The 27832-nt window shown below is 33.1% G+C and overlaps 1 protein-coding gene across 3 annotated transcripts in view; it reads left to right on the plus strand.

The window, feature by feature from the left end:
* The window catches only part of LOC143222691 (caskin-2-like), a 222330-nt gene that overhangs the window by 38331 nt on the left and 156167 nt on the right, over nucleotides 1-27832 (plus strand). For all 3 annotated transcript variants that reach the window (XM_076449533.1, XM_076449535.1, XM_076449537.1), the window contains exon 2: nucleotides 20823-20874. In XM_076449533.1, the coding sequence (XP_076305648.1) occupies nucleotides 20823-20874 (52 nt within the window). The remainder of the gene's footprint in view (nucleotides 1-20822; nucleotides 20875-27832) is intronic.

Genomic DNA, 27832 nt, shown 5'->3' on the forward strand with positions numbered 1-27832 from the left:
CGATTGCTCTACCGTATAAGTGGTGTTGAGTTTAGGTAAAAATTGTTTACCACGTTCTGGGATTCAAAATATCGTTTGTTTAGTGTCATTAGTTAAACTTGTCTATCTATGTATTCATAAGTTTTTCTTGAATAACATGTGGAATAATCTTTGTGTTTCTCTCGAATCTAAGGTAGTAAAGGTAGTAAATTTTACTAAAAGGTTGGTGAATCAAATGAAGTTGCATGAAAACACAACAGGTGCAGCGCAGACTGGTGAAGAACATTTTATTTTCAGGGCAATCTACCTGTAGTTGAGAAACGACGATGTTTCGATACTTTTACTTGATGGCCTAATGGAAACTCATGTAAGTAAATTGAAACGTCGTCTGCTACAAAAAGCAAGATTTTGAAGATAAATTCAAAATATTCCCCCTTTCCATGCTCTAAACCTGTACAGGTTTGTGGAAATAAGATTACATGCGAATAGGGAAATGATTTTGTAATTAGACGTGCGGTGCAAAAGCCATGTTGACTTTGAAATTACGTGTTCTCTTCATATGAAGTGCTGAAAACAGCGGCGGTAGCTTAATTACTAGAGCAACTTTTCACGGCTGCTGGAAAAGCTAATATTTTCAAGGTAGAAGATGCGGTCAAACATTGAAATAGCAACGCTTATCCTCAAGACTGAATGACTTATTATAAGTTTATAAAAAAAACAAACAACATTTACAAATTACTTCTGACGCTGCCAATGTTTTATTACTATTGATTAGGAAATGTAATGACAGACTTGTGATAATATGCAGTATATAAACTGTAGCCCCTGCAAAATAATAGCGAGTAAGAAACAAAAAGTGATCTTAACACTTTAGCTAACAATAAAACAAAAGAAAGATGATTCTGCTTTGAAAATACACTTTTTTTTTCTACCACTATTGATCTTCATGAAAATTATTTATCAGAGTAAGTGCGATAGCACTATCTATGTAGGGTTAGCACGGACTCTAGTATTGAAGCAAAAAAAGAATCATTTTCGTCTCTGCAGGTCATCAAAAACTAAATGTGAAGAGCTTCCTGATATAATCGCTTTATCTCCGATGTACATGCCGCTTTTCAGCTATCCAGAGCGTTCCGAAGTCGAAAATAGGCTAATAGACAAAACCGAGATCTCTTATTTTCTTTGATCTTCATCTTACTTCAACAAGCCTAGTTCCTTCCTAGTCCTAGCGGTAACTATAATTTTATCATAATATTATAAAGGAAACCAGTCTTCACGATATTTGACAACCTATTTTGTTATTATTCCATGCAAAATTTATGAAGCTGTAGAATATACTTTATAACTTAGTAACCTACGTAAACTATCTTATAAAAGGTAAACAAATTATTATTAGGGAAGAATATCACTAAACGATAAAAACTGAACTTGAAAAAAGGAAAGAAACAAGCTAGGGATGAAAGTGAACATTTTACTTGATCCGGCTAATTAATGATCACATAGTGGACTGAGTTGTCTCAACTCTACATAGAGAATAAAATCCCCACATCACTAAAATTAATATTTTGTACATTAGTAAACAAATTTAATAAGTTCAAAATACTACATTTTCTTTAAAATCCGGAAACCTTTGAGAGATTTGCCAGTTTTGAAAATGTCTTGTAATTCAAATGTCCTGTATGTAATCACAACTTAATTTTAAATTAGAATGCATGTAAAATGAGAGAGTTTGTTTGTTTTAAAGCATGAAACCATACAATGGCTATCTGTGATTTGGCCAGCATAAATATTGAAATATTATTTTCAGCGTTATAAACTTTCTGACTTACCTTAGAGCCACCGAAATAAGAAGAGAGTGAAAAAGTTTCCACAGTTTTCCTCTGGTAAACTTCCTTCAAAGATTGGTTTTCTTCTATTTTAGATTAATCGTGGAAAAATAAAAGAATTTAGCGCACTCTTAAAGTATCATGGCCTCTTGTGCAACTTTGTACTTAAAAATAACATATTTTTTATTTCTAAAGAAAACAAAAGTATGTTTTCTCAGAATGGCTGGTATGGGTATTAACACTTTTACTAATAAAGCAGAAAACAATACGTCTTACCTGTTAGTTCTTGGTGTGTATGTTTAGTTTTTCTATGCATCATATATTCAATTCTAGCTGCAGTAGTTAAACTTACAGTGCCAACATTAATTTGTAATATGCCGAAAAACAGAGAAAGTATAAGTCACTGCTGATTCATTCCGAACTTAGAAATGAAAACATATTGTAAGCGAGTTGTATAATGTTGTTAAAAATAGAGGTAAATGTAAACTAGCACTTATTAAATGCTGTCAAAAAGACACAGAATAAGAAATAAACCAACACAGAAAAACTGTGGCCTCTTGCTAAAACAAAATAAAGTAAGGTAGGAAGTAAACCAGGAAGTACGATAGAAAACTAAACAAGTTTTAATTGTAACTCATCCGTAAGTATTAGACTAAATAACTAAACCTACTTCCTGAACAAGATGACGTCAGCTATGTGAGTTTTTCCATAACCTTTATGAAGACCGTAGAAGACTTCTTTTGCAGAAAACTTTTGACAGTTTGTTGTAATATTAAAATAACTGCCCGTGTAGTGCTCTTGTTTTCTATCTGGTTTATAGATGGTGATTCGGGGTTTTCTAAAGCCTTCGTTAATTGACTCCGAAACGTGAATCCAAAACAGGCAAAAAAAATAGAACAATTATCAGAAAGATATTCAACATATAAGATCCCTTCCTGGCTTTGCATCGTTTAATGGTCTTATCTTATGAAAGGCGAGATTGTATGGATAAGAGTTTAGCAGGTATCAGGTCATCTCATAAGTAATGTTCGAAAATTTAACACAGAAAGTGCATCATCATTTCTGTCTTTGTAGAAAACTTTAATGACTAAAATATATGTAGTAGGACATGTACACAAATGCTTAGACAAATAAAAGAAACTAACCCAACTCTATTTTTTCAGATCACTAATCAAATAAACCCTTATAAAGATGGATGTGTCTGAGGAGCACAGTAGGTACATAATGCTTTATGAGTTTATAAAAGGCAATAGTGCAGCAGAAACTATACGAAGCATTCAAGGTGTTTGTGGTGCGAAGTCTCTCAATGAAAAAAAATGTGGAAGGTGGTTTCAGAAGTTTAGACCATGTGACTACAGCTTAAGTGATGTGCCACGTTCAGGTCGTCCTGTTGAGTTTAATGATGACTTGCTGCTGGCAAGTTGTGCTGTAACAGTTGAAGAACTAGCACATAAGCTTAGTTCAACCCATTTAACAGTTCACCGTCATTTGCAACAGTTTGGAAAGGTGTCAAAATTTTGAACATAGGTCCCCCATTATTTGACAGAAGCTAACCTTAGAGAAAGAGTGGGTATTTGCACTTCTCTGCACTCTTGTGAACGTAACTCACCTCTTTCGGACAGGTTAGTGACTGGAGATGAACTAGAGATGCAGGTAAACTGGCTAAAGCACAGTCCAAAATGGACTTCCACCCTAGGAAAGTCTTGTTAAGCGTTCGATGGGATATTGTTGGTGTGATCCATGTTGAGTTGTTGTCATTCAATGTAACGATTACATCAGACTTCTATTGTCAACAGTTATAGGGCTTGAATGTTGCACTGAAAGAAAGGAGGCCTGCTTTGATCAATTGTAAATGTGTTTGTTACACCAGGATAATGCGCGGTCCCACACAACAAGGATCACATCTGGAAAGATTGAAGATCTAGACTGGGTAAAACTTCCACATCCTCCTTATTCTCCAGACCTTGCTCCATCTGATTATCATCTATTCCGAGGTTTGGAGAATCATCTTGATTGAAAAGAGCTTGGAACACATGAAGATGTCAAAACTACCCTCTCTAGATTCTTTTTCTCCAAACCCCAATAATTTTATAGAAGTGGCATTCAGAAGCTTGTGAATGCAGGAAGTAGTTAATAATAATGGAACATACATTATTGCTTAAATAACATCGAAAGTGTTTGACATCCTTTCTCTTTTTCTGAACCAAAATCGGACATTACTTAAGGGATACCTGATAATTTGTTGTAACTCAAATAAAAATATCACGGATAAATTCTGCGACGTCACGCCATTCCATCATGCAAGTTGTTCATGTGTTAAGCAATTAATTCTTTGTAAATTTAAATATCATGTTTGCTACTTGTTGTGAGTTACGTTATAACTTTACAGGTTGTCCTAAAATGAAAATACCAAAAATAAAGTTGGATGTACATCGGGCTATCTGCTGAGTCCACTGAGGGGAATCAAACCCTTGATTTTAGCGCTGTAAATCAGTAGAGTTACTGCTTTACCAGCAGAGGACAATAAATCCAAATAAATTTATTGTTATTTGAGATAACAACAAAAATGAATATAAAGACAACCAGTATGTTAGTAAGTTTTAATAATTAATGGACTTCTACATGTCTTTCATCATTTCCTACAATTAATCTAATTCTGCGTCAAATTCTGAGAAAATATTTTCCAGTGCATCAGTAGGGATGGATAAGATAGCGTGAAGAATCTGATGTTTCAGTTCTTTAAGGCCTTTTGGTTTATTATGGTAGACGTTTGTTTTCAAAAAGTCCCAGAGCTGAAAATCTAAAGAGCAAACTAGTGAGGCATTTGATAGGTCCTCCCCTACAACTCTGGTAAAGATTGGTTTAAAAAACACTAACAATTCGAGCAAGCTGGGGTAGATGTTCCATCCTTTTCGAAGGTAGTTCTTTGTAACAAGGTAGGAGTATTTCGGAGTTATGGAAAAAGGAATTCTTGGGTAGATATGAATTTCCAGTAACAAGAACAAAACAAAAATTAACACAACAAAATTGACGTACCTATTACTTGTATTTATATTCAACTTTTGTTGTTTTCTCAAATAACGATAAAGTTATTCAACATATATTCTGTATATGGTTTTCATGGCTTGATAATCTACACGATTGAGTACTTTTCCAAAAATGATAAACAATGTAATAATGGTAATCCATTAATAAATTGAAAAAGAAGATTGGAGAAGTTGTAGTTGCTTCTAGGTATCAGTTCTAACTATATTATACTTAGCTTAATTTACAGTTTGTTAAGTGCTTATAACTGATTTGGTTTCTACATTAGTGTAATGACATAAGTAATTTGCTCTGATGGTTTACATGCTAACAATTAAAATACGTGGACGCTAGCTTAAAGTTTATGTCGCAACTTGTGCGTACATATATTGGTAGTGATAAAATCAAGAAAGTTTCAGTTGATAAGGTAGCCACATAACACATTGTGAGAAATGGTATCAGGTGATAAGGTAGCCACATAACACATTGTGAGAAGTGGTATCAGGTGATAAGGTAGCCGCATAACACATTGTGAGAAGTGGTATCAGGTGATAAGGTAGCCACATAACACATTGTGAGAAGTGGTATCAGGTGATAAGGTAGCCACATAACACATTGTGAGAAGTGGTATCAGGATGGTTTCAGTTTGCTTTTTTTCACACCAAGGTTCCTTGTCGAAGAAATGCGATATCCTTGAGTGTTCGTATAGTGTGTTACATCTTTTAAAGTACAAATTTTCACAGAAACTTAGAGCAGGCGTGTAAGCATCACCCTTGTCTCAAGTTACAGGAACAAAACTATAATATAAACTGTCTTAATCTATTTTCAACAGTCTTTTCTGCCTATTTAATGAAAAGAATCTTAGTATTGCAACATTATATTCTTAGATACAATAACTGTTAATTTATTAGCACGTGAAATTACATCTATCTATTAGTTTCAAAACGTCATATTGCTAATTTCCTACGTTTTAACCAAATTAATCACTTATTATAATACTTGTACTTTGTGAATAAACAGTTCTAGGTCTTCCTTTGGAAACAGGTGTAAAATAATTATAGCCAATGTCACCAACGCCTGCGCACAAAGTACGCGGCTCGGCATGGTCAAGTGGTTACGACGCTCGACTCGTAAAATCAGTAAAAGTCTATAAATTGTAAAAATATTGCTTGTTATTTTGAATTTCGCGCAAAGCTATACAACGACTATCTATGCTAGCCGTCCCTAATTTAGGGGTGTAAAACCAGAGGGAAGGTACCTAGTCTTCACCACCTACCGCCAACTCTTGGGATACTCTTTTACCAACGAATAGTGGGATTGACCGTCACATTATAACGCCCCAACGGCTGAAAGGGCAAGCATGTTTGGTGCGACGGGAATTCGTCTTAACCCAGCTGCCCATGCCAGGCAAAATTGTAAAAGAAGGGGGCTATTTATTCTTAGATACACATTTTTATATTGAGGGATCATTTAGTGTATATTTATATTGGATACAGAAGAGTTTTTATATTTCACCAAAGGGTTGTAATGTTTCTCCAACTTAATTATAATTAATATAGTGTCTTCCCACTTTAGTTGTAATATGTCTCAGTTAATATCTTGATGTCTATGGATACTTTTATAATAAGTGTTTAAAAAGTTAAAGTTTAATGTCTTTGCACCTTAACTATACGAACTTAACTTTACAATTTTTGTTTCTTTATCTCAATTATAACACTTTTAAGCCACTCATTTGACGAGTTCGAAATTTAGGCATAATACGGTAAATATCGATTTAATGTCTTGTCGCTTTTATTATATACCCATACAGGCCTTGTGTTGTTGCTTTTTCGCCTTTGGCAGAGAAGCATCTTACATATGAAAATACGCTTTTGGATTTACATAGGCGAAGATTAACTAAATGACGCGAAGCTAGAAATAAGGTGTGTTGTTTTATGTGGTACATCGTGTATATTTGTTATTATCTGCAAGAACAAAAAAGCTTTAACGTTTGAAATCAAACACTTAGAATGATAATTGCAACGCGTATACATCAGAAACATAGTGCTCGACTCTTTATCTGAGAGTAATGCGAGAGAGTTAATAAATCTCCTCTTCTCAGTTCAAAATTAGAGACGGCAAAAACTTATTTGTATAAACTTGTGAGAAAATCTTAAAACAAACACGAGAACACTTACATTATAATATATTTGTTGATTTTTTTTCGCCACTTCAGGTTTTGTAGTAGATAGTTGTAAAAATTTAGAGGAACGACTTCAGAACTGTGGTAGAACATGAAGTGGCTTTATGTCACCACAAAAACCAGCAGGTTCCAAGAAGTGAAATGAAAATGAAAATAATTGAATCAAATTGGCATAATTGCAGTAAACACGCAGTTTCTTGCTTCATTTTAGGGCTAGCATTTTTTTATGAATGTTGTTAAGATATACGTTCTGTGCCGTGTGTTAGTCCTCACTAATCTAAGTTATATGTTATAATTGAAATCAACTTACACTTACTACAATAATAGCACTTTAATAAAAGTATTTCAAATGATAAGTATTAAACAGTTTTGATCTGGATTTACTCATGCTTTCAACGTAGGTGAGGTTTTTAAAGTGTGATATATGCATACGAAATATAGATCCAATAATTTCCGATTTTTTATAAGCAGTAAATTAATTTGCTTACATTCCAAGCTGCAGCGTAGCTGTTTTCTGTGCATTTTATTTAAACTACCTCTCTAAATATTTGAATAATGTTTTTTCCGTGAATAATGCATACATTTGTACTAGCAATAAACTTTAAATGTAGTAAACATGCTTTCTGCTTGCGTACTGTGTGTTTGTACGTTTGTTTGTTTTGAATTTCGCACAAAGCTACTCGAGGGCTATCTACGCTAGCTGTCCCTAATTTAGCAGTGTAAGATTAGAGGGATGGCAAATAGTCATCACCACCCACCGACAACTCTTGGGCTACTCTTTTACCAACGAATAGTGGGATTGACCGTCACATTATACACCCCCACGGGTGGGAGGACGAGCGTGTTTAGCGCGACGCGGGCACGAACCCGCGACCCTCGGATTACGAGTCGCACGCCTTACGCGCTAGGCCATGCCGGGCCTGTTGTCATAAGGAATCACAGTTCCATACAAGAGGGCCCGTTACTATAGGCGAATATTGATATCAAAGTTCTGTAGGCGCTTGGTGCTACTAAGTTTCTACAGGCGAATGGTGTTAATATGATTTTATAGACAGATGTTTTTACTAGGCGTATTATGTATCGATTGGTGTTTCGATAGGCAGATAATGTTTCTATAGTCCTGTAGGATTGCATAGAAATTTCAATTTGTCTTGACTTATTTTTATAGTGTTCATTTATATATTACATGTGTTTTACAAAGGCGAAATGTGTTATTAGGTAGATTGTGTTACTAAAGTTCTATGGGTGGAAGGCAGATTTTTTTTTTCTAAGTGGTGATTCTATAAATGGATAGTTCATTAGGACGATGAGTTCATGGTAGGATATCTTAACATGCGATTAAGTCATCAACATGGTATATTTAATTATATGTTCTAAAATTTACAAGGAAATTCATTATTGTAAAGAGACAACTATTGCAGCACAGTGTATTACGTATGTCAGCTTTTAGCCCACATATTACCTTAATTTATCGATTATTTTAACGGACAACTGCCATAAAATAGCTATTAATTTGTAGTACACACTTTTACAGTTATATGTTCTGAAGAGATTTTATCATATGCAGTGTTTCATTTTTTTTATAAATATTGAATTAAAGGTTAATATAAATGATTGTATTGTAAGTATCCATTTAGTGTGCATGTTACAGTTTTTGCTTCTGTTTCTAATTTTCATTGCACTTCCTGTTGTTTTATATGTAAAATGTTTTTTGTTAATGCATTTCTATAACTAATATATAATATATAAATCTCATGAAAAGGATACTTATTTAATAAGTGTGTATTTAATAGCAGGTAATTTTGGTTTAAACTCATTAAATACCTTTTACATAGTCCATTATTAAACAATTCTACTATAAGTAAGCATTTCTTGTTGTAGTTAATTTAACACATACAGTTTACACAATATTATTTTGTAAAATCTTTATAAGCCTAACACAAAATTCAGTATTTGTTATTGAAACTATCATACCCACTACAATATAGCTTTGAAGACACCTATTAAACAGACTTCTTCAATACACTTTGGCATGTTATAGCTAGCTCAGAGTAAGTTTTGTAGCTTTTAATGTTAAAGTTCGATGCCTGCAATGGTCAGTACAGAAATACCACTGTATATGTTTAATCTATAAACAAAACATAAAAATTCAGTCATAATTCTGCCAAGATGTAATTTTGGTTATTATCTGAAAACTACTGAAACAGTCAATACGATTGGGTTAATTATGTTGTTTTTTTTCATTTGAATTTCATTAGCAAACAACAGAAGCAGCAAAGAATTAGGCACTAGCTTTGCTTGTAAACAATATACAATACTTAGAAAAAATGAAAAATTACTTCTTGCAGGCTAACAGTTATAAGGTCATACTTCAATATCACAAGAGCTAATCTCAATTTTTGTCTTAGCTCCATTAACACAAAGCTTCAATCTTGTAAGGTCAATGGTAACTTCAATTCTTGAGGTACGGTTCTTTAACCCATAAAAAAACTAACTTTTGGCAACAATAGGTACATGACCCATAACATCCCAAACGTAAGATATAACTAAATAGTGACAACGGTAGCGAGATCTATAACTTCTTGAACTTTATATATAACTGTAGTGACAACGATAACAAAATCTGTAACATCCGAAACTTCAGATATAACCCTAGTGACAAGGATACAGACGTAATTATTTAAAAATCAATTGAACAATTAATATTTTCAATGAACTTGTCTTTTCCGAAACAGGTTTATTGAACATAGCCTTAAAATTTATGTTTAATCACATCTCACTGTTGTTTAATAAAGAAAAGGAGGATTATCAATAAACCACATTAACTGACTGATACATAATTATCTTACTAGAGTTGCTGTTCTGCTTCCCCTGTCGATATATTTTGTTTTTCTCTCCAGTATGATTACAATAATGGGACAAAATCGATTTTTTGTTACACATATATAGGCCACCTAATTCTAGGTTTTTGTTCTCTTTGTACTGTTACTGAATCTGAGAGCCTTATAATATCTTTTTAAAATGCATTGCAAATACCATTAACGTCTGAAGTCCTGTTAAACCTATCAGCAAGATTATCTTGTAACTGCATAGTAAGTTAACGATTAGACTTATAAGATTTTTCGCTAGAAAAAAAAAAAAAGGTGGGTCATTGCTGTTTACAAATTGCAGAGATACTTTGCGCGTCTTTCTGGACCTATCCTGTTTATTACGATGCGCATATATTTATGAGCTCATCCTCTTTGTGTACGATGTGCATACAGTTGTGGATTTATGTTATAGCAGCAGTATATCGTATTGAGCAGGTATTTTGGAAGATTAGTTTTAACGTATCGACTGAAATACTAAGTGTAATTCCTCTTCTACGAACATGACGTAAGAGTAAACTCTTACAACCGATTGCTGTTGTTTTTTTTTTTATTTCGCGCAAAGCTACACGAGGGCTATTTGCGCTAGCCTTTCCTAATTTAGCAGTGTAAAACTAGAAGGAAGGCAGCTAGTCATCACCACCCACCGCCAGTTCTTGGGCTACTCTTTTACCAACGCCCCCACGGCTGAAAGGGCGAGCATGTTTGGTGCGGCGAGGATTCGAACCCGCGACCCATAGATTACGAGTCGAACGCCTCAACCCACCTGGCCATGCCGGGCCAATACAAACGAACATCAGAAATACTATTAACACATTATTTCAACTTATTTATAATAATTGTAACAGAAAAAACATAAATTCCAATCTCAAAAATTATGTCAAATATGTTAAGGGACGTTAACCCTAACGTTAATGTACAATTATTGGTGTACGTGGTGGATATAAGAAACTTTTACCTATAACGCTAGCTTGGTACAATATCTATGAAACGTTATTCTAAATATACGAATCAGATGGACCTATCTATCAAGATAGTGACTGAAAATTTACAACGGAAAACAAACACGTTAAGAAACTTTAATGCATAGCTCAAGCAAAAATATGGGATATCAGGAATTCTACTGTTTTTAAGCTCTTTTTACTAACCTTTAGGAAACCAGGCTACAAGTGTTAAAGTCATGTTCTATTATCCAATCAGGCAAGGGTTAACATCGGTTTTGATTAGCTGATTTCATTTAGACCATCAGTTTAAAATCAGGGACGACTCGTGTAGCTGCGGGCGAAGTTCTGAATAAACGACTAGATATACATCGAAAAAAACTATATATCAAAGGGATAATTAAATATATAACTTTTTCGTGTTCACATAAACAGGAAGCTGTATCTGTAAAGGAGAGTAACATAGCATATACTCTAGATTACTGTAACCATTTATCAAACTCTAATAAAAGTTTTTATTCATTACCTTTGTGAGTACTTTGTTGAGTATAGGACCTAATGGGTGCATGAAAATGATATATGTATTTATTAACTACTTTGATCTAAAGAAGCTGACACTCTAGTTAACTATGAAGCTAAATCTATAAAAAAAAAAATGAAAGCGAGATGTTTGATGTAATACATAGATCCTACAGTGATTAGAATTATTTGAATCATGAGATGAGTACTTTCTTTATTATGATTTTTTTTGGAGATTTAGGTTAGTCATAAATCCATATATTTAGTTATCAATTTAGAGTTATCTTAATAAACGTAAATATTTATACTGGTGATAAATATTAATATATTAAGATTATTTTAAACAATATAACCAACAATATCAATGGAATGAACTTTGAAGAAATATCAATTACATTATTTGATATTTTAATGCATGTTATTTTAAAAATAACAGCACTTGGATTATCTAAAGACAACGGCTACACTTTCATTATAAACGGTTTAGTTAACACGTCTACCTGTGTTATTTTAATATGTTCATTTAATATGTTGTTCACGTTAGAAATTTATCTGTAAAGTAAATAAAAGGACTAACTTTGAAATAGAAATAACCATATGAAGCAGAATACAAGTTCATATTGTTCTATGTTATAACTGGACATTTTAACTAGAAACAGGAAAAACATTTAATTAGTTGTTGTATTGAAAAGCAAGGAAACACTTGATTGACTATTTTATTTAAAAACAATATATCGTGCTGAATAACAACAGCAATATAACTATGCTTCTCTCGCTGTTTAAAGTCATTCCAGTTTATGAGTACTTGTTATTCGAATTATTACTCATGGTCCATATTTTGTAAGGTGTTTTCTAACAGGGTCGAGCTACGGTTTGGGCCAATGATTTTCGATAATGATAAACGTACTGAGTATTTTGTTTTATGAACAATCTTTGTGTGTGCGTATGTGTAAAGAGAAGTCCGAGGGGATTGTTCACGAGCTGAAAATTGGTACTTAAACGTATGAAAATTTTATGTTTTACTTTAAAAAATAAACAATGTATATAAAGAATGGAACCATAAAAATGAGGCAGTGTAGTTATGCCGTTAATGTTTTAGAGATAGTGAATTTAGTTTTCTCAAAAAACACTGATAATACAAAGTAAACATGACCTGAAAATGACCCAAGAAGGTAGCAACGTTGTTCTCTACTTTATTTTAATAAAAGTTTTAATACTCATAACAGCCATCTTGAGTTAAAATACAAAGTAAAGTTTTTCGTACAAAAGTCACTTATTGGATACTTTAATTAGATTCCGTTTTTAATTTAAACTTCTACATTAAGGAGTTATCAAGCAAACTTCTCATAGTTGCTTATATGAAAATATTCCGATCTATAATTGGTTATAAATTTCAAGTGTTAATTACGTTTTCTATTATTTGATTCGCAATTACGAAATAATGCATAAGTTTAAAAAAATTATTTTCCTCTTGTATTAAATCTTCAATAGCACAACGTTATTTTGACATAGAAATATTTTTTTAAGATATAGGCTGAAGATTTTAACGAAGTTTTAGCAGCATGGCATATTTAGATTTAAGCAGAAGGTATTTGTATACATTGAGTACACGTGTCATGTAGTCTTATTTTTAAACCTGTTGTCATTGTTTGAATGAACAGCGCCACTTGTACTTATATGAGCTCGTCTGAATTACGTAGTTGAAATATATTTCATATTGAAAATGTGGTGGACCTAGCAAAAATAAGTTGACTCACATATGGGTAAAAAAATGTATATTTCGAGGAATTCAGATAAGTTTCTTTAGCTTACGTATAAAATGACCAATAACAAAACGTCTGGTTCACAACGTAACACATCAATATTTATTTATTTCTTACTTCGAAGGCAAAATTTTAAGATTAGCTTCATCTCAAAGATAAAAAAAACATTACAGGTACAACTTCTTCGTAATGAATCGCCACCTTGAAAACAATATATAACTCAGTATGCCAACTTAAAGGACTTATAGCTTCTTGCGACTAGAAGGTAAAACACACAACGTTTTAATCATATTTTTCATAGTTGTCTTAAGTAAAAATGCTAAATTGATCACCATGACGAGTACTTTGGAAAGGCTACTCTGGAACAAATGTCATTTTGCCAAGAAGAGTACGAAGAAAATGAAGTTTCAGCTAACTGTATTTGAGAACTGGTAATTTATTAACTTAGGAGAGATTTCTTCCAACCCTTAGTACAAGTATTTATTCTTAATGTCCATGCAGCGTTTCCTCAATACCCGAGTTACAGGGTCGTCAGTTGGAAAGCGGAACAAGCGCCACCTTTCGTTTGATTCTGGGTACGTCTATTCACTTTAGAGTGTGCAACGATGGTGCTTGAAACATGTGTTTCACAGAAAAATAAGTTCCATAAGCATCTGACCCTAAAGGATTATTCGATGTGACGCGTACATAAAAGGTTAACTTTAATTAGATTGATGGATGCCAGTGATTAAGACAACACTATTAAGAGTGCAAATACTGGTCTGAGTTTGTGATTAAAGAAGACGTGGAAAGTTTTCTACTTAAAAGTAAAAATATTTCTTTTCTCCATTCAGATAGTGGAGTTGGAAAACATTCATCACAATTTTCGATTTCTTTAGAGAACCTTGTTAATAACAATATATTTTTTTATGAATCCCACTTAAAGAATTGATGTGATGAAATTTTGAAGTACTTTCGAACATCTATAACGCTAGGGAAACTATTCATTGTGAATAACTAACATCAGAATTATTATTATTTATGACACAGATTAATGCAAGTTTTAATTTATACAAACATATTTACAAATATGATGATTTATTATTTCTGGTACGTACAATTATAATATATGAACTGTTACTTTAAAAATAATAAAGATGATAGGCGTCACATGTGTTCTATGACGGTTTATTTCGGAAATAGCCTACTACAAATTGATCTCAATGTAAGAAAAAAGTATATCTATACGTTTCTTGTCATTTAAGCGCCAGATGAGGCTCTACTATGTCGAGAATTAAAATAGATTAGAACTGTAACTTTTAGGTACTCGGTACCCTGCGATCAACAGTTAAACTTTGAACACGACAGCATTTGTTGTTTTAAGTTTAGGTATAAGATGGCGGAAACAACTACTTTGTTGCAAAAATTAACCAAGAATCTAGTAATAATATACTTAGTGGTGAAAAGAAATTGGTGTATATATCTTGAAACTAAATTATGTATTCATATATATATATAAGTGTGTGTGTGTTTTCAGCATCATAAACGTGATGTAATACAGGGGTGCATGTGTTATAAATAATGATGTTAACCATGACGACAACGAAAAAAACACAACAAAAACATATGAATTTGCTTGTGTAAAATATATATTACTTAAGATGTACAGAATTACGTGCAAGTAAACATTTTTGTTTAGAATATTACACGTAAAACTTTCGTACGTAACTGTTATGTTTTAAAATTCAATGTTAAAGATAGTAATAACTAGACGTTGTACTAGGTCCTCTCTCACAATATCAATTATTTTGTGTACTGTCAAGCCAACGTTGTACTAGATCCTCTTTCACAATATCAAATATTTTATATATTTTGTGTACTGTCAAGCCAACGTTGTACTAGATCCTCTCTCACAATATTAAATATTTTATATATTTTGTGTACTGTCAAACCAACGTTGCTTTCCCACATAAAAAATCAAAAGTGTCAATTAAAAAGAGCTCTGTTTCATACTACTAATGTTTAATTTGTTGGAATCACTAGTTGATCAAAGGAGAAAAAACCCTCTTGTGTTAGCAATGTTAGGAGTAGAGCAAACAATTCTCTCTCAGGGACACACAAAATAAAATATGTATGAGCTAAAACTTGCCTAGAAAAACTACAACTTTAAATAAATTTGTGTTTCATACCTATTTTTATCTATAATTCATTAGCTGACAAAGTGTTTTTATTTATTTCCTTTTGGAATCGTCTCGCTAAAGGCTACTTGCCTATAGCTTTCTTAATTTTGAAGTGAGAGATTATAGAGTTATTCCACAGCATCCACCCATAACTCTCAGGTTACTCTTTTGTGACATGATAATGATATTTTATCTTCACTGCTATAGAAAGCTGACGGTCTCAAAATGTACAGCGCCTCTACAGACAACAGTGTATTCTAGGATTTACAGCCTGGGCACGATAAACTACCTGCCACGCCCAGCTCAAGTATTTTTAATCTTTCATTATGATATTTGATATTTCTAGTTCATATGTTACACGAGACATACGTTTCATACATTTCAGAGGGAAATTTGAAACCTACTCTCTATTTTAGGGCTAGGACATCGTAAGTTTTAAAATTACTGTACAATGATTTATCTTAAAGATTTTAACTAAACGGTAGTTATCGATAAAAGCATATTGAAATAGGTTTGAACTGTTCTTTTGTATGTGTATTCCCATGAAAATTTTTCTAATTAATGACAGAAAGAGAATGTTTCAAGTAAATTTACTACGACAGTCTGGACTACTAAAGAAGGTAGGTGTCCTTCCACTAGTTGTCGCATATATTTATGTACTTTGTGATGTTCCAATTCGAAAACCTTTATTTATATGTGTCCGTTTAGCTTATCCGAATTGGCTTACAAAATAAAAATTCAAACCATGAAACGAATACGCCTTTAACACTGAGAAGTATTTTATTTTCAAAACGTATCAACCACGGTTTGTACATACCAAGTTTGGTAAATTTATTAATAGTGTCCCCGTTGTAAGTCTACGGAGTTACAACGCTAAAATCAGGGGTTTGATTCCTCTTGATGTACATTGCAGATAGCCCGATGTGGCTTTGCTATTAGAAAACACAAACACCCACTCTATTAAGAGTATTTTATTTCCAACCCGTATCAACCACAATTCATACATACCAAGACTGGTGATTCAACTAAAATATTTTATTTTCCAAACGTGTCGACTACGATTTGTACATGTCAAGTTTGGCTATAGCTGTTATTTGGTCAAAACACTATGGAGGATTAAGAACACACTAGAATTCTATTTTCGTCTTTGACTGTTGTTTGATTTGATTGCTTGGTTCTGTTCATGCGTGCCACGTTTGTTCTTTTAAAAGTTAATGTTCTCTCATTTTTAAGGAAGACCCTTCCCCCTTCAGTGGCACAACGTTATGTCTGCGGATTTATGCCGCTAAAAACGAGGTTTCGATACCCGTGGTGGGCAGAGCACAGATAGCCCATTGTGTAGCCTTGTGCTTAATTCCAGACACTCACTCACTTTTCAGGAGATTTTAATTTTTTTTTCCATTCATTGAAAATTAAGTTAAATAACAACTGTAGAGTTTTTTGTTAAGGTTTGAAAATAAAAGCTGAGTGAAAAAATTGCAGTTTTCTTATGTCCTTTTGCAGCGGATTCAATGAAGGTAACACATTTCAAGGTTATCTGTCCTTTATCATTATGTTTCTACAAAGCTGATATCAAGAATAAGGTTCATTCTATTTCATAGTATAGAGAAATGGTGTTGATTTACTTTTTTTTTCAAATCGCATAACGGGTTACTTGTTAAATCAGTCTTATTTTTCCATAACTGTTAAATAATATTTTTATTGAAGAACATTTGAATGAGTTTTACAAAATTGTTTGCTATTTTTGCATGTGGCTATAACATCATTGCAAGTCAAATCATGAGATGTAGGTAGATCATATAATAACACCTTGTCTTAGATTGTTTCAGTGTAATTTCTTCCTGAAATGGTATCATACTAATTTTAAAAGGGTGACGTAGAGACTTGTAAAGAGACTTGGTATTAGCTGAGGATTAATCTCAAGGCTTTGAGTATAAACTTTGAGAATAACTGTTGAGTGGTAACCTTAGGAAAAAGGAATTATCACCATTCATGTCACGTTGACAGTTCCGTCCAAGTTTGGTGACTCTTAATCTTAGCCAATTTTTAGTTTTTGACTGAAGGCCCAGCATGGCCAGGTGGATTAAGGCGTTCGACTCCCAGTCGCACCAACAATAGTCGCCCTTTCAGCCGTGGGGGCGTTAATGTAACGGTCAATCCCACTATTCGCTGGTAAAAGAGTAGCACAAGAGTTGGCGGTGGGTGGTGATGAATAGCTGCCTTACCTCTAGTCTTACACTGCTAAATTAGGAACGGCTAGCATAGATAACCCTCGAGTAGCTGTGTGCGAAATTCAAAAAAAAAAAAATTGAGTGAATTGCGTAAATATTACTTGAGCCATGAGATCAATGTTTTATCTCTTAGGCACTTTATTAGTGCTAAGTATTGTTGCTCACCGTTTTTGAAGTAATTAATTATATATTTTGCCGTGAAAACATACTACTGTAAAGACATAATGAAATATATGTATATATATATGTATACATTAAGTACGCGTCTGTGAGAAGTTTAATATATGTATATATATATACATTAAATACGCGTCTGTAAGAAGTTTAATATGTGTATATATATAAAGCAAAGAAACTTAAAGACGAGAACACTTAGTCAATTCATCACTACTGTTTGTATGCCAGACTATACTTACTATGTTACATATTTCAGTTTGTTAAGATGAATTGTCGCTCACAGCACGTATGCCTAGGTTGACTTCCTAATTTTTTCATTGATTTACTGCGATGTTCTAGTCGTTTGAAGTTAATTTCTCTTGTTTGAACATTTTATTTCTACATCTACGCCTCTCCTTCCACCCAACTCTTTTAGTACAAAGTTTTATTAATGGTAGTTTTGATCAATAACATCTATAAAACTGTTCTTGATTATTGATTGATATATATATTTATCCTCTAGTGGTAAGGACGACACCAAACTTAATCCATTTGATTCCTTACCCAACACCAAGTAAACTCCACAAGTAGTTGTAAAGAACTGGCTGAATCAGTTTTGATGAAGTTTGGTAGATGAATTTAGGTGGCCCTCAAAGGCGGCGGCAAAGGGGGACTTGTGGCAGAATCTAAGCCTCTTCTGTAGTACCCACATCCACTGAAAGTAAAATTATAAATTTACAAGATCGCAGCCGTGATGATAGGAATGTTTCATAGTACTTTGAAGTGTTAAGGACTTAACTAAGTTCCTGTGTTTTAAAACAGTTAGATTTTTATCTACGACAGGGGTGTTGAAAGTCATATTGCGTTTTAAATAGTTAAATTCCATAGAATTACTAAATCTTTATACAGATTCTGCACGAAATAACAGGTTAGAAAATATATTTAAATTGTGGTAAGAGTTAACCCTTAAAGCATTTTAATGTCCAAACTAAATTACTGCCACGTCTTTTCCTTTCTTATAAACGTGCTTAACCAAGTCAAAATTGTGGATTTTTGGGAAACAATTTTTGTGGTATTCCAGAAGATTTCGCCACAATTTTGACTTCTTAGGGCTATCTGTGCTCTGTCCACCATGGGTATTAAAACCCGGTTTATAGCGTTATAGCTCTGGAAACACACCATTGTGCAAATCTTTAGAGCAGGCTACCTGTGCTTTGCCTACCACTAGGAATCAAACTGTTAATCTAAGAGTCAGTGAAAAACGAACGCTCTTGACCACTGAGGTTAAAAGCCAACCTACTAACTACTACCTGTAAGACCTTGTTATCTTACTAGGTGCTGGCAGTAAAGTATTACTAGCTATTGTTGATAAAACATTTTCTACTTACTTAAATCGTCCAACTGTGATGATTTTAAACGTGCGAAGTGTTTATTATTTTAAGCGCCTTTTGCAGTAATGAGGCTTATCTCTAATGGCCCAGTGTTTTGTACCAAAATGAAAAGTTTTGTAAGATAAAATATTTTACCGTCAAATGGTCACCATTAACTTATTCCTAAAACGAAACTGTTTTGGTGAGCGGAATTTTCTTGTTCAGATTATACGGTTGACGACAAGCCATATTGGAAAAGCGTATCTTCCGAAATATTTCTGCTAATCGTATTTTAATGATTAGTCTTGAAAAACACTGTGAAATGAGTCGCTGAAAACTATCAGTATTGAATAGGGAGGCTGTGAGTATTGTTTAAATGGGGTCTAATGACCATAATTTGCGTTGGATGAAAAGTAAAATATCAAGGCGACAGTTGATTAATATTGCAGAAGTGATTTCTTTTTATCTCTCAGTGTACTTTTTAGGATGAAACATAGAATGTTCAGAGCTAAATCGGCATTCACATAGAACACGCTTTATGATCATATCTAGCTAGAGCGATGGATTTTTATCTAAATGTTAAATAATTAAAGAGAATTATGTTTTGATTTAAAATTATGTAAAGAATTACATTCCATCAAGCTGACAAATAACTGGGTCCTGGTTAGTTAGATAATGACTGATTAAAATTTATCATCGTTATAGATCTAATAAACTCTTTAATACGATAATTTAATACACTATTTGGGATTTTTTCCCTGATTTTTAATTAATTAATTATCAAGCTGACAAACAATTGGGTCCTGGTTAATAATATGATGACTAATTTTAAAAAAATATAATCGTCATAGATATAATGAACTATTTATTAGAGTAATTGAATATACCATTAGTTGTGTTTTGGAAATATTTTTTTCTGATTATTAAATGGAAGGTTTAATGAAACTACAGCGGAGTTGTTGAAACATTGTAGGAATGCTGCTTATAAGACTTAGAATGAAAGGTATTGCAGTGGAACAATTTTATTCGTAAGCTTATTTTAATCGTAAATTTTCCGGTTATTTCAGACGAACCTCTGAAGTTCACTAATATGTCCAGTCTATTAGAGCACTCGACTTGCTATCTGTGGTTCGCGAGCTCGAATCCTGTCACCGAAGATGTGCGCTCTTTCAGCAATGGAGGTCGTTATAGTGTTACAGTTAATTCCACTATTAGTCGGTAAAGAATAGCCCAGAAGTTGGCGATCCTTCTTTCTGTACTTCATTTTATTATTTCTTTTTAGTATAGCTTTGTTTCTTTTCAAATTTTCTCCACTTTGTTTTTTCCATCTCAATTTTTTCCTTCCATATTCATGTTGTTTTTCATTTTTTGCGTACAGGTTTTTCTAGCTTTATCATGGTCAATTCAACTTATCTTCGAAATATCTTCAATATAACCCACTACTTATTGCTGGCAAAGCGCTTTGTACGTGTAATCCAACTATGGTTGTGTTCAAAGTATGAAGTGTTTAATAGTTTGTCTCTTATAGTCTGACGTTTTATTACGAGATCATTTTTGTGAAACAATTTTACTTGTCATTCTATTTGAATAATCTGCTAATTTGTTTTGCTTCTTCTATGCGTTCCTTTTTTTTATATAGTTTTTAACAGTGCCCAGACAAACATACAATCATGTTCAGGTTATTTCCAAACTAATATCTTTCAGCAGATTTCATACGTGATATTTTCTGATAATCTTCATACAGTTCCAAGGAGCGTAAAGGTCTAGTTTTTTAGTCATTAAACTGGATTTTCTCTTTCTTTCAGAGTTGTTGGGCTCCAATAAGAGAAGCAGTATCAACATTCAAGATCCAGATGGGTGAGTTGTCTCTTACAGCTATTAATATATTATCTTGTTATTATTCATCGTTAAATTTTAGTTATTTTCCTTTAAGTAGTTTATTTCTCCACAAGTGTTTGATATGTTATTATTAAAATGTAAAATAATTTGCCTGTGCATGTACAAAGGCAAGTTTGAAATTCTCAATATTATGTTACTTGTAGTTGTATGTTATTGAATGCAAAATAGGCTTTTGAAACAATGTAATTTGTATATGAAAACGCAAATCAACCACAATATTTGAGACCATATTATTTCGTAAAATGTTTACAAAAAGAAGGATATGTTACCGATTGTGTTTTAGTTTGTTAAATGTTGTCACATGATACAACTGACCGCCAACTTCTAAATCTAAATAAGCAGTTGATTTTATTATCTTAAACCTATTTAAACATTTAATTATAACATATTTATACAGTTTTATTTAACTTGTTTGTCTTTAACCTGTGTTTTATATCTTGAACTAAAAACTGTTGCTTTAGAAAAGTTTTTGAAAAAAGCTTTCCAGTTGAACATCCGAGACCTGCTACTTATTTAACGTAAATGGCTCTCAGGAACAGAAGTGTTTTTTTTCCATTCCTATTTCTCAAGGCTTCTCTTACACGTATTTAATTCCACTGAAAGTTCACAATGTCAGAGTTGTGGCATTTTTACGACAGAAAGACCTCCAGATATCTGTTTTGAAATGTACCCAACATTATCATATTACCAACATTACCAGGCCGAAACCGAAGGGTGTTTGATTTACCTACGGTTGTCAATTGTTTCACGTTAACACTCGCCTTAGCTTCTGATGGACGAAATCTCGTATAAGCACCCAATGAAAGATTGCTTTTTGAAGCATAAAAATGCTATAAAACAGAATCTGCCAGCTGTAAACTTGCAGTAAGGTGAGATCCTCCACCTTGCTATATGCTACCCAGAATATAGGCAAAAACTATTGGTGTAAATTGTAAGTGTGGAATTAATGAACAGTGTGTCGTAACTTCAGATAACTGCTGAACTTTTCCACTTGTTATTTATTCCTGTAAAAATTTCTATACACAAGTACATTAATATCTGTGTGATGATCGTGTTTGCTCTGTTGACTTTTGTTCCATTTGGTAAAATTATTGTTTTGTTGACTTTAAACACTCATTTTCTTGTAACGCCTCCTACTGTTTAAAAAACAACTTTGAACGATCTTTTTTTATTGGACATGTGCTTAATTCATTGTAATGCCTATCTGTTTGATATAGTTATTACTTCTGCATTTATATTTACAATTGAAGAACTTCTAATTTTATGTAATCGTTTCAGTGACTAATGCCGAATGTGTAATCTTGTTAGCTAAGAAATAGACATGTGCCTTGAATGTGTGATTTTCGTCCGTGTGACAACGTTAGTATTTATATATTTTTCTAAGTTCCAGCTTATACAGCTATTCTTTTAGATGACATTCTACAAAAAACCTACGAAAATTATTATCGTGATCCTAAAACACAGGAACTAAATCTACATGGTCAAGTTTCGGGCTGAGGATCCTTGGTGGGTCAGGAATAAGTTTAGGTGCGTAAAACATTAAAATCCAAAGTTCGATTTCTCACAGTGCATATAACAGATAACTCAAAGTAACTTTGCTCCAAACCGAACAACGATGGCTTAAAGTCCCAGAGCATCAGCTTTATGAGATTATTCTTTTTTATATAAAAATAACGTTCCATAGCTGTAAGTCTTGATTTGTTAACACTAATCCAATATAACTGAGACCAGATGTTAATAGGTAAATATGTTTAATTACCTATGTTTTTTTTTCTTTGTGTGTTTTTGCAGTGTACACATGTGTCATCTTACCTTAGCTTTGGTCTGTCTTGTATGCATCTTTTATATATCTTATGTACCGCATTTTAACTTGAACAATGTAGATCCATGCCCATCAAGAGAATTCTGGCCGAAACTTCTTATATTGTAAAACTTTCTATCAGTTAGTAAAGTTTGTGTTTTAATAGTGTTGAACATTATGAGTAAGTCATAACTCTAATGTTTCAATTAAATTTTCGATGTAGCGATGTAGAAAATTCCGAAAAGGTCGGCATTTTATATCTGAAATCTGTTGCAGTATAACCAATACTGATGTCATTGTTTTACCTGACTGATGAAATCTGTTGCAGTATAACTAATACTGACGTCTTTGTTTTACCTGACTGATGAAATCTGTTGCAGTATAACAAATACTGACGTCTTTGTTTTACCTGACTGATGAAATCTGTTGCAGTATAACTAATACTGACGTCTTTGTTTTACCTGACTGATGAAATCTGTTGCAGTATAACAAATACTGACGTCTTTGTTTTACCTGACTGATGAAATCTGTTGCAGTATAACCAATACTGACGTCATTGTTTTACCTGACTGATGAAATCTGTTGCAGTATAACTAATACTGACGTCTTTGTTTTACCTGACTGATGAAATCTGTTGCAGTATAACAAATACTGACGTCTTTGTTTTACCTTACTGATGAAATCTGTTGCAGTATAACCAATACTGACGTCTTTGTTTGACCTGACTGATGAAATCTGTTGCAGTATAACTAATACTGATGTCTTTGTTTTACCTAACTGATGAAATCTGTTGCAGTATAACTAATACAGACGTCTTTGTTTTACCTGACTGATGAAATCTGTTGCAGTATAACAAATACTGACGTCTTTGTTTTACCTTACTGATGAAATCTGTTGCAGTATAACCAATACTGACGTCTTTGTTTTACCTGAGTGATGAAATCTGTTGCAGTATAACCAATACTGACGTCATTGTTTTACCTGACTGATGAAATCTGTTGCAGTATAACAAATACTGACGTCTTTGTTTTACCTTACTGATGAAATCTGTTGCAGTATAACCAATACTGACGTCTTTGTTTTACCTGAGTGATGAAATCTGTTGCAGTATAACCAATACTGACGTCATTGTTTTACCTGACTGATGAAATCTGTTGCAGTATAACTAATACAGACGTCTTTGTTTTACCTGACTGATGAAATCTGTTGCAGTATAACAAATACTGACGTCTTTGTTTTACCTGACTGATGAAATCTGTTGCAGCATAACTAATACTGACGTCTTTGTTTTACCTGACTGATGAAATCTGTTGCAGTATAACAAATACTGACGTCTTTGTTTTACCTGACTGATGAAATCTGTTGCAGTATAACCAATACTGACGTCATTGTTTTACCTGACTGATGAAATCTGTTGCAGTATAACTAATACTGACGTCTTTGTTTTACCTGACTGATGAAATCTGTTGCAGTATAACAAATACTGACGTCTTTGTTTGACCTGACTGATGAAATCTGTTGCAGTATAACTAATACTGATGTCTTTGTTTTACCTAACTGATGAAATCTGTTGCAGTAAAACTAATACTGACGTCTTTGTTTTACCTGACTGATGAAATCTGTTGCAGTGTAACCAATACTGCCGTCTTTGTTTTACCTGAGTGATGAAATCTGTTGCAGTATAACCAATACTGACGTCATTGTTTTACCTGACTGATGAAATCTGTTGCAGTATAACTAATACAGATGTCTTTGTTTTACCTGACTGATGAAATCTGTTGCAGTATAACCAATACTGACGTCTTTGTTTTACCTGACTGAACGATAATTAATATATTTTTGTTACGAGGCAAACGGTTACTAAATATATGGTAACGTATTTATTATCAATCGATATGTGATAACTTACTCATTTTTCATCAGTATGTGACTTGGCTGTCCTTCTAGAAGATTGTTGCAATAAATATTTCTGTTTTTAGAGAAAATGAACAATCATGACCATAAGAATGAGAACGATAGATGGCTGCACGAGACTTTGAACATTTTTCTTATACAGTGGGATGACCCTCATAAGCTAAATCAATAGACAATACGTGACATATATTGTTGTTTCTGTTTTTAACATTATATCTGACTTAATTGTTAACCATTTAACTTGGCAATATATTACTAAGTACATGGCGCCAAACATATTGTTAGTCAATATATAGCACCTTTACATTTTTGTAACTCAGCTCATGATATATGACGTATTATTAATAAATGTGAGCTATCGGGAGCATTGTTATTCAATTTATGATACTTAGAATATTATATTCCAATTTATTCTACCTGACATATTGCTATTTACTTTGTGGTACTTGAGTTATTGCTACTAAATTTATACTACTTACAATATATTGCTTCTCACAATATGGAATTAGTATATTCTAAGCCAGATCGTGATATTTGATGAAAAGTCGGTTAGTAAAGGGTATCTGATACATTGCTAATCAATTAATAATGCGTAGCTTTATGATTTAAATGTGAGACTAACGTTTTATTAACTTTGTTTTAAAGAATCAAAATCAATAATAAAAATGAAATTATCTGTGTTGTCTTCAGGCGGTCATTTAAAAACGATGTAGTTTGGAAAAACTGAATCATTTTATCGATGTATACTTTCTGTTCATATCTTATAATGAGATCTTTTCATTTTCCTCTCATGAGCGACGTATTAGTTCTTTATATTTCTATATACTCTTAAGAGGTTTAGTTTAATCATATGACAATAAAGCCGTTTCTAATGAATGTATAATGATGTCTGTTGCTCTATACCAGAGAGTGGACTGGAACAAAATATAGAGCAATTCTTTTGTTTCTTTTTTTCCTTTACTTATGCATATACTGGAAAAACGTAACCGTTTACAACAACAAATTAAAAAAAATCAAATACCACTCTAACCTATTCTACGATCCAATGTTTCTACCAAATAATAAACCAAACAAACATTATAGTTAAAATCCCTCAAGCAAACGACGTATTTACTGATGAATAATGCATGAAACTCGAAGTATAGTATCGTTGTTTAGCTTCAATAGCGCTTTATAAATAACTTACATTGGAATTATTTTTCTAAATATCTTTAACGCGAGAAGCACTGAATCGACATTCCTTCCTATTGTTAAGATTCACAGGTCAATATATCAATATTGTGCTATGTTATAAACATTTCGATCTTAGTTAATGATGTGTATCGTTCGTTTAGTCAGCATACAAAATGTCTCTGTCTTTTTTAGTAGAAAATTCTTAGTTTTCTCAACTCCGCTGTCTATCCGTCGGTCTATCTTTGATATCTTAAATATATAGATAAATAAAGTATAGAAAAGAGGTACTTCATATGTCTTCAATATACATACAAACTATACACGACTATAATATACTCTACGTGCAGACTGTTCAGAAATTACGTTAACAGATTTGTTTACTCTCCTTTGAGAGACAAGAACTAACATGAACCTAAATTTTGTACTACAATGACTACAATAATTCCATTGGATCAACATGATACAGTCGTTCCTGCACAACTGGATTATCTTTTCTTGCACGACTGGATTATCTTGACACAACAACACATGCTGGAAAGGAGTTTCAATATCTTAACAAATAATAATTTCCAGTAACTTGTTGTTATGTACTCCTTCATCATGGAGTTAAAATTCCTGTAAGTACTTCTGAGCTTTTACTCTATTCATTACCCTCATCTTTTTTGTGTTTATTTTCACTCTTTGTGGGATTAGAACGCTTCTTTATTAATTATGAAAAACAGCGGTGTATTAAAAACTATTTCTGTCATATAATTTTAAACGCTCTTGTAAAAGTTAGACAAGGTGTAGGTGTTTTCTTATAGCAAAGCCATATTGGACTGATTATTTGCCGAGTCCACCGAGCAGAAACGACCTCAAACATTAAACTAAATGATATTTCTAAAATCTTTTAAACTTTTTTTATTTAACATACACACACATCAATAGGTTTACTTTCTAGTGTTGTTGTTAGGTGCACCAAACAGTACAGCGGATCACACCGTCATATGTTTTTTTTTCATTACAGCAAGCAAGTTTAGATAGTGTATTTTATTTGTATATTAATCGTCAATAATACCGCTACGAATTGTTTTTTTATTCTCTGTATACGCCATATTTTAATAAGTATTAGTTTACATTTGTAGTAGGTCGACCGTTCGGCATCAAAAGGATGCCTCACCACCTCAGGATTAACTGTCACGTAATATATACACGCGAGGGTTAGTTACTATTACTTAATGTGTAAATTATGTTAATACCTGAGGGTTACATAGTTGTTATGTAATAGTTACAAGAGAGCGATGACGTTTAAGAAGTGGCACTAGAGAGAGTGTTGATAGGACCATAATTCTATGAAGTGTCATCAGAGGGCGATGTTGTCATAGGGTTTGTTTGTTTGTTTGGGAATTTCGCACAAAGCTACTCGAGGGCTATTTGTGCTAGCCGTCCCTAATTTAGCAGTGTAAGACTAGAGGGAAGGCAGCTAGTCATCACCACCCACCGCTAACTCTTGGGCTACTCTTTTACCAACGAATAGTGAGATTGACCGTCACATTATACACCCCCACGGGTGGGAGGGTGAGCATGTTTAGCGCGACGCGGGCACGAACCCGCGACCCTCGGATTACGAGTCGCACGCCTTACGCGCTAGGCCATGCCGGGCCTGTTGTCATAAGGAATCACAGTTCCATACAAGAGGGCCCGTTACTATAGGCGAATATTGATATCAAAGTTCTGTAGGCGCTTGGTGCTACTAAGTTTCTATAGGCGAATGGTGTTAATATGATTTTATAGACGGATGTTTTTACTAGGCGTATTATGTATCGATTGGTGTTTCGATAGGCAGATAATGTTTCTATAGTCCTGTAGGATTGCATAGAAATTTCAATTTGTCTTGACTTATTTTTATAGTGTTCATTTATATATTACATGTGTTTTACAAAGGCGAAATGTGTTATTAGGTAGATTGTGTTACTAAAGTTCTATGGGTGGAAGGCAGATTTTTTTTTTTTCTAAGTGGTGATTCTATAAATGGATAGTTCATTAGGA

This window comes from Tachypleus tridentatus, chromosome 8, assembly GCF_004210375.1.
Source record: "Tachypleus tridentatus isolate NWPU-2018 chromosome 8, ASM421037v1, whole genome shotgun sequence".
In the NCBI taxonomy this organism is placed as follows: Eukaryota; Metazoa; Arthropoda; class Merostomata; order Xiphosura; family Limulidae; genus Tachypleus; species Tachypleus tridentatus.